The sequence below is a fragment of the Paraphaeosphaeria sporulosa genome (genome assembly GCF_001642045.1).
Source record: "Paraphaeosphaeria sporulosa strain AP3s5-JAC2a unplaced genomic scaffold CC84scaffold_1, whole genome shotgun sequence".
NCBI lineage: Eukaryota > Fungi > Ascomycota > Dothideomycetes > Pleosporales > Didymosphaeriaceae > Paraphaeosphaeria > Paraphaeosphaeria sporulosa.
The window spans coordinates 4443904-4457088 of record NW_017253360.1 but is presented as its reverse complement, the minus strand read 5'-3'; the positions used below and the strand labels follow the sequence as shown (position 1 = coordinate 4457088).

The following is a 13185-nucleotide window of genomic DNA, read 5'->3' as shown; positions in this document are numbered from 1 at the left end:
ATGATATGGCAGATAGCACGAGTATTAAGCAACTGACTTCGTCTTCCCGAGGTGCCGTTGTCAAGAATTGTGATAAATTGAACGGAATGCTATAGAAGATGACCCCAACTCCAACTCATGATGGAGCCGAGACGACGCTCTGATATGCAATGATGGATGTGACCCTCAATAAATGAAACACAAAATTAGAACGCTGTGATAGCCCATGTTAACTCTACCCAAAGATCAAAGATCTTATAGGCGAGACTTCAATGGTGTCTGGATGACAGCCTCGAGAGGCGGCCTATCGTCGAGGAGACGACTGCCTTCAGGATCGTATAGTGGCTCCCGAACGACGGTAGCTGCAATGCGGCGGCCAAAGTATTCGGCCTCGATAGTCTCTCCCACGCTTACACTGCTAGGAAGCCATGCGTACGCTATAGGCCTACCGACCGTGAAACCGAAGGCGGCAGTAGTGATGTATCCTGCGGCCTCGCCTTTGTAAAACACAGGCTCCTTGCCTAGCAACATCGACTGGGCGTCGTTGACAGCAAGGCATCGAAGTCGTCGAGTAGGTGTCTTGGGTCGGCGCGAGAGACCTGCCTTGCCCACGAAATCTCCCTGCTTCTTCAAATCGACAGCTGAAATAACACCGGCCTCCAACGGATCATGCTCGGTGCCCATGTCGGCTCCGTATGTTCGGTAACCCTTCTCCAAGCGCAAGGAATTGAGTGCAGCGCGACCAGCCGCAATGATCCCATGCAGCTTTCCAGCTTGGGCAATAGCATCCCATAGCCGCAGCCCAAGTTCTGCACTTGTTTGAAGCTCCCACCCGAGCTCACCAACATACGATTTCCGGAAGGCGAGTACTGGAATTCCGGCGACATGGACCTTCTTGACACCGAAGTACGGGAGTCCCTTGTTCGAGAAGTCATCTGTGCTTACACCAGCAATGACGTCTCGGGCACGTGGACCCCAAAGACCAATAGAGCATGTGCTTCCGGTGATCTCACGTATCTGCACCCACTGGTTGGGGCTCTGTTGCCTCTGAAACCGCGCTTCACGGGAGAGATAGTGAAATTCGGTCGCAGAGTTAGCACCAATCTGGAACACATCGTCTTCAATTTTGGAAACAAAGATGTCGCCGCGTATACCGGCCTCATCGTCGAGCAAAAGGGTGTAAGTGATCGAGCCTGGATCTTTCTTCAGGTCGCTTGTAGTCAGGCGTTGAAGTAAGTGCAAGGCGCCAGGTCCGGAAGCCTCAAACCGATGGAAGGCGGTCATGTCGTACATTGCGACTGCATTGCGAGTTTTCCAGGCCTCTGCTGCTGCTATTGGGGAGTAGTGTTGTGCAGACCACGCGTCTCGCTCGACTGGCTGCCACTTTGCGGGGAGATACTTCAGCAGCTCTGCGTTGGCCTCGTACCAAAATGGTCGCTCCCAGCCACCGACTTCAAGGAAGTATGCGCCCAATTCCCGCTGCCGAACGTTGAAAGGACTTATACGCAGGTTACGTGGGGATAACTTGGGAGCGAGAGGATGAATGATGTCGTAAATTTCCACGAAGTTTTGCTGTGACGTTTCCGAGACATATTCGTGGCTGAGCTGAATTTCTTCGAATCTTGAGATGTCGCACTCCCCAACATCGATTTCCGACCGGCCTGTAGTGAGTATTTGTGCGACCGCCCGTGCAATACCGGCTGAATGTGTGACCCAGACGGCTTCTGCAACATAGAAGCCTTCTAGGTTCGGCGCTCGCCCGATAATGGGTCCGCCATCCGGGGTAAACGAAAAGATCCCGTTGAACCCGTCAGCGAGATGAGTGTTCTTGAGGGCGGGCAAAAGTTTCTGAGATTCGTTCCATGCAACCTCGAAGTCTCTGGAGGTGAAGGCAAGACGGGACGGCATATGCTTTTCGTCTACATGCTCGGGCGTCGGGCCGAGCGATCCAGCTACTACGGGCATGGGACGATGGCCGTAGAATCCTATACCAAACTGGTCACCATGTTCCCGGTAATAAAGGTCCTGATCCTGATGTCGTAATATGGGTAGTGTGGCGTTCATTCCGTTTATTCTAGAGTTCACTTCGCGACCCCGGAGGTCTGGCAGGGCGGTCGTCTTCGCGTATTGATGTGCCAATGGCAAGAGCGGCACCTGCAGTCCTACCATAGCCCCAATTTCGACTCCCCAGAATCCGGCGCAGGAAACAACAATGTCCGCCTGGACAGATCCACTTGGGGTTGTAACGCCAGTAACCCGTCCATTTGATCTTTCTATACCCGTTACGGGTGTGTTCCCGAGATACTGAACGCCAGCCTCGCTAGTTCGTTCAATGAGTAGTTGTGTGGCTCGTGCCGCCAGAGCCAAACCGTCGGTGGGAATGTGTAGACCTCCGAGGACAGTCTTTTGGTTGAGTAGAGGGTACATCTGTATGCATTCTTCTCCACTTATCAGTCGCGCCTCAATTCCCCAAGAAGAAGCATAGCCGTGTCTGCGTTTGAGCTCCTCTAATCGTTCTGGGGTTGTTGCAACTTCAAGACCGCCGACCTGGTTGAAGCATCCCTGTCCATCCTTCTTTATGGAGAGCAATTTCTCCATTGTGTACTTCGCAAGTCTTGTCATTGTCTTCGAAGGGTTCGTCTGGAATACGAGGCCGGGCGCATGCGAAGTCGAACCACCAGGCATATTGAGCGGTCCTTGCTCAACAACCGTGATGTTCTTCCATCCCAGAGATACTAGCTCATCGGCAAGATTTACGCCCACGATTCCGGCTCCAATAATAACAACGCGCTGAGAGGTCGCCATGGTCCGGATGTGATCGAATTACTGAATGAGGTACGGGCAGCAAGCCTACTTGAAGGCACTCCTTCGCGCCGATATACGGCAATGACAGCATCTTGAAAGTAAAGCTTTGCCTTCTACAGTTCACCAGAAGCAGAGCCGAAAGAAACCGCGTCGGGCCCCGCATCAGGTGTGTGGGAACGTTCGATGCGAAGGAAGTGCGGGAGTCCCGCGATGGATATTTTGGACAAAAGAGGAATGGCGCCAAATGTCAAAGTGGCGCCGCAACGGGCTTCCTCGTCTTTTCGTCGCGCAACACCATGAAAGAGGTACCATGGCCTACAAACTTAACTATGCATGGCCATGCTAGATTCTACTGCATCTATTTGTATCTCATCCCAGTTCGCTGCGTCATTCGTTCATTGGCTCCCATGCATCTTGTTCGAGGACCCTTGTGCGCTGTAGTTCTCACAAATATGTCCTGATTGTCAATATCGGCAAAGTTCATGATGTTAACACAAGGGTAAGATGTTCTTCGACGGCTCGGAATTTGAATCAAATTCTGGGATATTATTGATGCGCCAAAACATAGGTAAGCCCCTGCTTGTGGGCCTTGACAGTGTGCGTGGTCGCCCAGCCCCTGATGCTCTCTAACCTCGACGACAAGTTTATTGTCATTGTGCAAGTGATCATTTTGCATAGCGAGGAGATGGCGCGATGACTCCATAACGATAATACCATTGTTCTTATAATCTGAAGTTACACCAGCATGAACAAGCATCCTACCTTCGACTAGCCTCCCTAGGACGACTCGCGCATGGGTGCATGGGAACACATGACACGGTACAAATGAGGGGGTTGTTTAGAATAGCGAGCACGCAGTACTGCAATCGCGGGTGGTTTCCATCGGCTAGACGTATGTTTCAGAAATATACCCCACTGTCATGTCCACCACTCCACCAAAAGTTTGCCGGTATGATCGAAACGCGCCACTGCCTGTTCGATACTGTCTGTGAAGCATCGCTATATGCATCAAGGTATCCGATAGCTTACCAAAAGACTGTTACGCCCGGCCTCGAACGTTATCATGTCTCCAGATCTCAGGACCATCTGTGCGATTTGCTCGCTCGCAGAACGCAGCACGATAAATTCAGTTGTGACTATTCAAACTACCTGGTTCAAAGGTATGCGATATCACTGTTGGTGGCGGCTCCTCGAATATTCTTGTGGTTGCAGATAGTGATTCAGGGTCCAGAAGATGGATCATATGTCCGTTTTGGGTTTGAACTAACTCACCCTCCCGGTGGCGTTGAACTATTTTGGGTCTTAAACCCTACAAGTACCCCAAAACTAGGACAAACTAATGGAACGGTTTCCCCGTTAGGGCGCGACGATAACGATGTTGGGCTGGACACGCGGACGTGAATAGGGAGGCACACGAGGCAGGTGAGGAGGCATCACGATGTTCTCTCACGGTGACATAACAGCATGGTAGCCTTGAGCTGAAGCCACTTCGACATTCTTTCTTTATGAGAACCTCTTGAAACTACTCTAAATTCTTCATCTTCCAGAACGTTTCTCCCTAGTCGCCCTACTTTTAGTGTCTCTAACCCCTGCGTTACCTCAGCTATGGCAGCTATACTCGACAGACTCGGCCTGGGTAGCGGTAAGGAACCTGCTATTTCTTCCGCCTCAGAACCTGTTCGTGCGCTGCCAGCCAATTGGTACACGTCTCCTGAGATGTACGAGCTTGAACGCCGTGCCATCTTTTCCCGCAAGTGGCTTATGGTGACCCATTCCCTCCGCCTCAAGAATACGGGCGACTTTCTCCGCTACCAGATCGCTGGGTTCGACGTTGTTCTCTCACGAGATCGTCAGGGCGATATCTCTGCCTTTCACAACGTCTGCAGGCACCGTGCCTATCCCGTCATCGAGCAGGACCAGGGAACTGCCAAGATCTTTTCGTGTCGATACCATGGATGGTCGTATGGCCTCAACGGGAAACTGGCCAAGGCTCCGGGCTACCAAGATCTTCCTGATTTTGATAAGCAACAGAATGGTCTGTTCAAGATTCATGTTCGAACTGACGCCAACGGCTTTGTCTGGATAAACCTCGATGCTTCAGCAGAGCCAGAGGTCGCATGGGAATCAGATTTTCAAGGCGTCGATACGCAAGAACGCTTCAAGAGCTTCGATTTCGGCAACTACGAATTTGATCATACGTGGAAACTCGATGCGGAGTACAACTGGAAGATTGCCGCTGACAATTACAACGAGTGCTATCACTGCGCAACCACTCACCCTGATGTCCCGGAGGTGGCCAACCTTGAGACCTACGATGTGCATCCGAAGGATAAGCACATTGACCACGATGCATCGCCTTCAGAAGAGCAGATCAAGCAGGGCATGCACATTGCTAGTACATACTATTGGCCGATCGCTTCTATGACCGTCTCGTAAGTTTGCTCGCTCTCAACCCACAGCTGTTCTAACGGCTCACAGACCACACTTCTTCTTCATGCAGAAGTTCTTACCCACTAGCGCAACGACCACGCAAGTCTACTACGAAGTTTTTCGAAACCGTTACTCGTCCGAAGAGGACTTTCAGCAAATTAACAACATGTTCAAACGTATCATGAACGAGGACAAGGTCCTCTGTAACCAGGCGCAGAAGAACCTCAACGCTGGGGTTTTTGTCAACGGTGAGCTCCACCCACGTATGGAAAAGGGCCCACTGTACTTCCAGAAGATGTGCAGAGAGGAGGTCGTTGGATGGCACAGACGAGAACAGGCAGCGAAGCAGGAGATCTGGCCTGCACGCCAGAAGTTGCCCAGCAGCGCTGATGAAGCCAATGACGATGTAGACTTCTGCAATGGGCTCTCATGTTCAACGAGTAACGAAGCATTGGTTTGGTAAGCCTATGGGCTATGCACTATGGGATTTATGACTTTTCATGCTCTGTTGTCGCTTTGGTGACCATATTGATTCATAGCGAGGCGTTGGCGTTGGAATATGCATGGATGCATCTCTAAGATTGTGCGGATTATTTTCTGCCCCTTCCTCAATAAATTATTTCCAATCAAGCGGTTGAGCGACGAATGGAAATAATCATCTTATCAAAACCTATATAGTATATATGTTGTCATTTCAGCTCAGATAAGACACCCTGCAATGCTCATCAAGAATTCAAGCGGATGCAGAGATCCCCAGTACATAAGCATGAGCTTGCCGACCAAAACGCCAGTGCAACCCTTGACCATCACCCGCCACCGAGCCTGGCTAAAACCGATCGAATTTTCGCAAGTAATTCTGGAACCCTGAAAGGTTTTGCAACGACGTCGTCCATCCCACCTTCGATCGCTGCCCGAGTCTGTTCATCTCGCACATTCGCTGTTACGGCAATGACAGGCACATGTCCTGTCACAACGCCCTTAACCTCCATATCTCGTATATGCCCGACAGCCGTTAACCCATCCATCTCCGGCATCTCTAAATCCATGAGAATCAGCGACAGTGGCCGGCCAGCTGGATCGTGAAAAGAGGTCGTTGCTAGAACTTGCAGTGCTAGAAGACCGTTATCAGCCGTGTAGACGGTGCATCCAGCTTTCTTAAGCTGTTTGGACAAAACGCGTTGGTTCACCAGGTTGTCCTCTACTATGAGGATAGATAGGTCCGAGTGGTCCGTTAGGGATCCGCTTTGTGTTGTAGAGGGGATCGATGCAGGACTCGAGTTTGACCTTACTGAAGCGTGAGCCGCAGCTGTCTCCTGTGGTCCTATGAGTGGCGCCGGTCCCAGGATACCTGGTCGCTTTGGAGCCGGAGCTCTCCTCCCTTGGATGAAGAAACCGAATGTGCTTCCAGCCCCGGCTTCGGAAGACACCCCAACCTGACCTCCATGAAGCTCAGCGAGCTGGCGAGAAATAAACAGACCCAGGCCGCTGCCCCCGTATGTAGCATGAGTACGTGGCGAAGCCTGTGCAAATCGTTGAAACAAGAGACGCTTTTCGTCGGCTGTTAGACCGACGCCAGTGTCTTCCACCTTGACACGGATGTACAGCCGCTCGCCGTCGCCCCAATCTTGGCCAGCGGCGATATCTACGATCGAGCTACGAGTCGGTATGTATTCAAAGCCCTGGAAAGAAGGTTGAGGTTGCTCCACAGAGGCGCCGAGGTGAACTGAGATAGATCTCTTCTCTTGATTAGCCGTGAATTTTATGGCGTTGCCGATGAGATTGACGATTATTTGAAGCAATCTAGAAGGATCTAGAAAGACCCAGTCAACTTGTAGTCGGCCCAAAGATTCATGTGGCAAGAAATTAAACTCGATATCCTTCGATTGGACTTCTGGCTTGAACATGTTCATCGCGCGATGTATGATGGCGGATGGCTGTACAGCGATGGGTGTGATAAGCAACAGATTCGAGTCAAGCTTCGAAACAGTGAGAATATCATCCACAATAGACTTTTGGTGTTGGACACAGAGCGCGATGTTGTTTGCGGCATCGATGCATTCCTCGACTACTTTTGCGTCGGAGTTTCCGAACAGATGCTGCGATAGCGACTCTCGGATATCGTCAGCACAGATTAGGATAGCCGACAGTGGATTTCTCATTTCGTGGCTCGTTATATCGATGAACTCGTTCTGCTGGCGTTTGGTTTCCTCTGCCTCCTTCAGTCGTTGCTCCTGGAGTCCTTGGACCCATTTCAGATGAGATATGTCCGCAATTGAACCCATGATAGATTTAACTTTTCCGTGGGCGTCCACTTCCGGTTGGGAAGTAGCAAGCACCCAGTACTCGATTGGCTCGCCAGCGAGATCTCGAGGTACGAAGTCCGTGCCAGTGAGAAGAAACTCCTCTTGCCTGGGCTTGCTATCCTCCATCATCTGCCTCCACATAATCTCCCCCCTACGGCGACTCTCTTCGGACATTGGCTTTAGAAAGGCGAAGGGGCTGTCGTCATCCCTTCCGTGGTTCGTCATTTCGTAGTAGCGTTCGTTCGCTTCCAGTAGAATGCCATCGCAGCCGAACAGGTACATGCCTAATGGCGAGAGTTCAGTCATACGTCGCATCCTACTCGCTTGTACCTCGAGCTGTTGGCTTAGCTGTTCCCGCTGCAACGTTGCGACCTCTGCTGCGTTTCTGTTTCTTCGAACCTCCTCTTCAAAAAGCAAGAACGATGCTAACGAGTTTGCTAGCTGCCGGTTGAGCATGTTGACGAAGGCTCTGTATTCCTCATCATACGCTCTCCTGGGATTAACGCCTAGTAGTAGGAAGGCGAATATGTTCTCGCCGTTGGTTGGGCGGACAGGTATGATTATTGCTGACCTACATGGGTCTCCGTAGCCGCGCCATTCTATGCCTTCGGTGAGCTCATCAGGTAGACTACCATTTCGCCTGTGAAGAATAGTAGGTTCACGGGTTCGCATAGCTTCACGGAATGCAGGGATGAATCCTTCTTTTGAACGCTTCAGATCAAGCTTTGGCGGTGAAGCTGGATGACCTTCAGGGATACCAATTGCGCCTTCTAATAGGCAGCTTTTCATGGAGATAGTGCTGTCGGATGAGTGTGAGACTGTATCAGCGTCATCCGAATCAGTGATTGAGTAAACTGTTTGAAATCAGCAAATGAACCCACACAGTCACACGAAGGCAGCACCACCAAGTTGATGCGGAATAGTACTGGAAGGAAGTCCAACTTACGAATAGCGAAAGGCACCTCCCATGGATTACCTCGGAGTCCGTCCAAAACGCATTGCCAAAAGTGCTTTGTGGATCGTGTTTCCGCCAGTTTCTCGCTTATCTCTCTCAGCGTTTGCATCCTTCTATGGCTCACTGTTTGGTAGGTTGTTTCGAAAGGTGCATTGTAGAAGCCCAGGACTAGTTTTACAAGACAAAGTTAGCGAGAAGGAACAAGGGTACTTAAACAGTCGCGCGGGCGGTCACATAAGCTTTGGAAAGCCGTCTGACCAGTCTTTCCTGTCGGCTTTCATCTGGTGCTTACATACTGCGCTTCGTCCCACCATATACTGGCGTGAATGACCAAGAGAAGAACGTCTCCTCAAGGTAGCCGTACCTCTCGATCGGTAGGTAGTCATTCTCTTTCCGAACACTTTTGCCCGTTCGAGCACATTCCCGGAAGATCGGTCCCACCCCATCCCATAGTTCGCTAAATGGACCAGAAAAGCCGGTACCCATAAGATCTGGGTGTTTGTTCCCGGCGACCTCGTTCTTGTATGCTTCGTTATAGAGCATAGTCAGCTCTTCACCCCAGAATAGAGCAGCCGGGTGAGGATTCCTCATAACAAGGTTTGCAACTTCCCGAAATTCAACGGACCAGGTCTTCATGGACCCTAGGGGTGTGGCACTCCAATTAACGTTTCGCGCAAAGACCATGTGTTCGGTCAAGCTCCCTCGTGGTTTTGTGGCCGTCCAATCGGGTACGCCACTCTCTGGTGATGCTAATGTTACAGATGCTCCACTTCCCGATGTATCGTTGGATGCTTCCCCGGAGGTGGGTGGGTTAGATGAGCGTCCCTTGCTATCATTTGGAAACGTAGGAGTTGATGATATCAGGGAGCTATTTCTGAGGGGAAGCTCCGTTTGAGGTGTTGGAACACCGAGAGGTGGGTCGCTCGTGGACGCGGCGGCCGCGGCAGTCGTCGGTGCCATTGTGTCTTCCGACGATCTAAATTTCTTCCTGGCCAGAGCCTCCCTCGGCTCTGCCTTCCCCTTAACACCTTCGCCCTCCTCATGTATGACTGAGATATCCGCCACGTGATTTGTCGTATCGCTCCACTGTATGCCCGACACGAAACGCCATCGTTGCTTAGACGTGAAGCCGGTCCAGAGCATACCTTCGTGGAGAAAAGTCTGTGGGTAGACATCGCGCGAGTCGTCAAATTCGCTTACACTCGTGACCCAAGATTTGAAACGTAGATACGGCGTTTGAGCGGGTTGCGGGTGGTCGCTCTTTGGACCCGAGCCCGTTATTTTATCCAGCAACTGGTCGTGTAGTCGTAGGGCCGCATTGCAGAATATCGGCCGAATGGCTGTTTTAGTCTCGCTGTAGTCGAGATGATCAGAGTCTAAATCGAGTACGAAGGTGGGTCGAGGATCCTGGTCGAGGACTTCGTGAAAAGCTGTGCCATCCAGCTCCTGCAACGCCTTGCGATCGAAAGCACGCTTTTCATCGTTTGCCGATTCTTCGAGAGGAGCGGACTGCGATCGCGATAGCAGGTGCGTCGGCGCCGGCTCCACCATCTGGACGTTGGTGTATGTCACTCAGATGGGGTGCAGGGTGGGTGGTCCGTGTCGGGAGGATTTCCGCGCGACGTCATTCGTCGTTAATTTCCTTCCACAGGAGCTCGAGGGAGCACCGTTTCGGCCTGTCGAGGTTCGAGGTCACGATACCTTTCTCGCGGACTTCCAATAGGAAATACTAGAAGGGGCTTTGCAACCACTGGCCGTTTCGTAGCAATGCATTATGTGTAGGACGTAGGCTCCGCGAAGCCCAATGCGGTCTCGCTGCGTACTTTGAGTGACTCAGCAGCAGCGAGCCCTCACCTTAAATCGGCGAGAGGTAAATGGCATCCAACAGACCCGTTTCCCCATAAATACATTCATGACAAGCCAGGTTCCTCGGTCAAATGATTATATGGAGACAGCACCATCTTCAAGATATCTTTGTAGTGCGCTTGCGACCATTGATGAAGGGTTATCGAGCCTGCGCGAAAAATTCGAGTCGCGAAGCAAGCTTAATCGCAGCGACCGTGAAAACGACATGGCCCCAAGCACTGCTAGATATGCAGCACGGATTGATTGAATGTGTGAAGTTGTTAGGAAAGTTATTGCCAACACGCTGGTCCCAGCATGTTGAGATCGCGTTCAGCGCGTCCCTTCCAATGGTTCCTAATGGCTGCACCTGTCTTTTCAACGTCCATCCATAACCTTCAAGGGTTGTTTGGTATCGTTGAATTGATGTTGTACGATTGGGAGAATGCGTCGTCTATTTTCTTAGCAGTGTCCGTGATTGGTGTCCCTCGGCTTGGCATGGGCATGTGGATCTCGAAGTAGATTTTCCTACGCTTACTGGTGGCCTCGGCCGATAGCTGGAGCGCCAGTGCCTGTCGAATGTATTCTTGCAGTGCGAGTGGGATTGATATACATTCGACAATTGATGCTATATAGATGTGAATTTGACACTTTCTAACATCAAATAAGATCTGGTCTTATGGTCTAGTGGTATGATTCTCGCTTAGGGATCACGTGATCAACACCTGAGCACATTTGCGAGAGGCCCCGCGTTCGAATCGCGGTAAGACCCATCTTCTTTTTTCTATTGGCGTAGGCTCCGCAAGGTTTTCGCAACTGACTTTTTTGTCAATCCAAAGCCCCTTACGTCTTATCACGATACTGGTACGAGATAGCCTACTTAATTTGGCGGAGTTGCTGCATGTGGTGGTACGAGGTGCTCGTTTCTGGGGAGGAATAACCAGATTAGCTCGAACTTCACATTGCGCCACCACAAACAACCACAATTGACAATAAGATCTCTTGTCTACGCGCGTTAATAGTAAAAAAGTCCCCCTTTGATCAACTGAATAACAAAGTTTTGATATTGTAAATCAGAGCTATTGCGTGAGACTGTTAAAGTGAGCTTAAAACGCGATTTCCTTACGGAGAAGATCCTCGTAATTCACAGCTTCCACGGTACTGTGACAGACTTCATGTGCGCTGGCCTAAAGTAATGAGTATTTACAGCACTCTGAGAATTCGAAGAGATTACGTCTCGCATTCCCGCAAAGCTTTGGGTATCTTTATATCCATCCGTGCTCGTAGGCTTGACAAGCTGTTAACATGCAAGCAGGATTACCATGTTCTTTGCTGCTGTTTGCGCGGCCTAAGCAGGCTTGCGGCCTCTAGCTTCGCCGCTGTTTGGGCTTAGACCGACTGCAGGGCCACCAATGAACTCTTCTCAGCCGCCCGTGGCACCCGTCCACCGCAAAACACTCAACAGCGCTACGTACCTTTTCTATAAACCATCGCGCGTGGCCCGAGTTCCATCATCCCGTAATTTGACGATTGCAATGCGTTGGGACTATGCAGAGGGCCCTGGGCACGGCGCCTGGGGCACGCCGAGCTCGAATTTTAAGTAAGCCTTAAGTTCGCGCACTCACACGTTTCCTTGGCTACATGTACTAACACCTACAAGCTTTTGTGAAGAGGTATTATACGGCTGGTTATCCGACGCAGTTTTTGCACTAATTTTGGCCGAAGGACTACGTGATTACACACTACATCGCTGAGTTTGTGAACACGCTCACAAACTTGACCTACGGTACCTGCGCGTGGTGGTGTCTCTAGCAAATCATATGACTGACTGTTCATAGTGATCTACGGTATACATGGCCTTCGAAGGGTCAGCCCTCGCAAAGATGGCGGACTGTTCTCGACATTGGCATTTCCGTACTGGGGATTAATTGGTGTGGGTGTACTTTCAGCCTGGTTCCATGCCACTTTGAACTACCACAGCCAGATGGGTAAGCCCGAGTCGTGCTCCAGTTCTGGAATCACTGGTTCATCAGCCAAAAACTAACATCCGAAAGGCGACGATCTCTCTATGTTCCTCGCCGTCGGCGCTCTCCTCAACCAACTCCAGACCTTCAATCAACCCCTGCCCACTCGTCGATTCAGAACCCTTCTCATCGTTGGCATCCTGATCCCTGTCTCGGTCTACCACTGCTGGGCAGACGAGCTCTACGTGCACCAGATCACTTTCGCTACCATGGTGCTCTTATGTGGTAGGGAAATTCGCAAGCTCGTTCGTGAGCGCGTTCCCAATGCAGAGCAGAGAAGCAAAATACTTAGCTTGGCAAATGGAGGGCTAGGTAAGTTGACGATTCCATTTTCGATCCAAGACGGCTCAATACTAACGTGTAGCAGCTACTGGACTCTTCGGCTACTTCTTGTGGAATATCGACGAGCACTTCTGCGAGCGTGTGACGGCTGTGAAGCACGCCATTGGTCTGCCGTGGGCTTTCATCTTCGAGCTGCATGGGTAAGTCATCTTGCAACGCCTTACAAACCTCATGCTGACACTCTTTCAAGCTGGTGGCATATCTTGACAGGCATTGGGGCATACGTTGGCATGGCGGTCGTCGAATACCTTGTCACAATCGAAGACGGAAGGACGGACAAGGTCGAAGACGGATTCGTCTGGCCCGTGAGCGCTGTCCTGCGAAACCTCGATGCCGCTTCGTCAGGCAAGAAGACTCTGTAAGCCATTTACAAGGCTCTCATTAGCCACCGGATGTTCGATCATTATTCACGGATGATCCTTTAGTTTTGGAGCGCACCGTGGAAGTCGCATCTCAAGTTGCGCACATGGCAAAGAATTAGTGTAGACAGCGACCTAGATGTATA

The 13185-nt window shown here is 51.0% G+C and overlaps 4 protein-coding genes and 1 non-coding gene across 5 annotated transcripts; 3 read left to right on the top strand and 2 right to left on the bottom strand.

Annotated features, from left to right (window-relative positions):
• Nucleotides 1–59: 59 nt before the first annotated feature.
• CC84DRAFT_1160068 (dimethylglycine dehydrogenase precursor) lies at nt 60–2959 on the bottom strand. Its single transcript, XM_018177396.1, has 2 exons — nt 1971–2959; nt 60–1733 (listed from the first exon to the last, which is right to left on the bottom strand). Exons 1-2 carry the CDS (start codon nt 2782–2784, stop codon nt 235–237), a joined length of 2313 nt encoding a protein of 770 aa, XP_018043174.1. The 5' UTR covers nt 2785–2959; the 3' UTR covers nt 60–234.
• Nucleotides 2960–4361: 1402 nt separating this feature from the next.
• Nucleotides 4362–5677, top strand: CC84DRAFT_1227475 (ISP domain-containing protein; the record flags this gene model as incomplete). Its single annotated transcript, XM_018183613.1, has 2 exons — nt 4362–5216; nt 5263–5677. Exons 1-2 carry the CDS (start codon nt 4390–4392, stop codon nt 5675–5677), a joined length of 1242 nt encoding a protein of 413 aa, XP_018043173.1. The 5' UTR covers nt 4362–4389.
• A 225-nt stretch (nt 5678–5902) lies between these two features.
• Nucleotides 5903–10208, bottom strand: CC84DRAFT_1254985 (aerobic respiration control sensor protein arcB). Its single transcript, XM_018184500.1, has 3 exons — nt 8769–10208; nt 8464–8640; nt 5903–8371 (listed from the first exon to the last, which is right to left on the bottom strand). The coding sequence occupies exons 1-3, from the start codon at nt 10021–10023 to the stop codon at nt 6021–6023; spliced, it is 3783 nt and encodes a 1260-aa protein (XP_018043172.1). The 5' UTR covers nt 10024–10208; the 3' UTR covers nt 5903–6020.
• Nucleotides 10209–10987: 779 nt separating this feature from the next.
• CC84DRAFT_t7 lies at nt 10988–11086 on the top strand. Its single transcript has one exon. It is a non-coding gene; the product is annotated as a tRNA-Pro (tRNA).
• Nucleotides 11087–11849: 763 nt separating this feature from the next.
• Nucleotides 11850–13042, top strand: CC84DRAFT_1080331 (alkaline ceramidase family protein; the record flags this gene model as incomplete). The annotated part of the gene is made up of 7 exons (XM_018173888.1): nt 11850–11914; nt 11975–11987; nt 12040–12100; nt 12153–12302; nt 12369–12650; nt 12706–12820; nt 12871–13042. 7 exons carry the CDS (start codon nt 11850–11852, stop codon nt 13040–13042), a joined length of 858 nt encoding a protein of 285 aa, XP_018043171.1.
• Nucleotides 13043–13185: the final 143 nt, after the last annotated feature.

Excerpts from the sequence above, each read along its gene's own strand:
- CC84DRAFT_1160068 (XM_018177396.1), bottom strand. The coding sequence starts at position 2,784 with ATGGCGACCTCTCAGCGCGTTGTTATTATTGGAGCCGGAATCGTGGGC. Across the intron at positions 1,734-1,970 it reads GGAACATGGTGACCAGTTTG|CGCCGAACCTAGAAGGCTTC; the intron begins GTATAGGATTCT and ends TTATCGGGCGAG.
- CC84DRAFT_1254985 (XM_018184500.1), bottom strand. The coding sequence starts at position 10,023 with ATGGTGGAGCCGGCGCCGACGCACCTGCTATCGCGATCGCAGTCCGCT. Across the intron at positions 8,641-8,768 it reads ATATGGTGGGACGAAGCGCA|TCCTGGGCTTCTACAATGCA; the intron begins GTATGTAAGCAC and ends TTGTAAAACTAG. Across the intron at positions 8,372-8,463 it reads GGAGGTGCCTTTCGCTATTC|TTTACTCAATCACTGATTCG; the intron begins GTAAGTTGGACT and ends GATTTCAAACAG.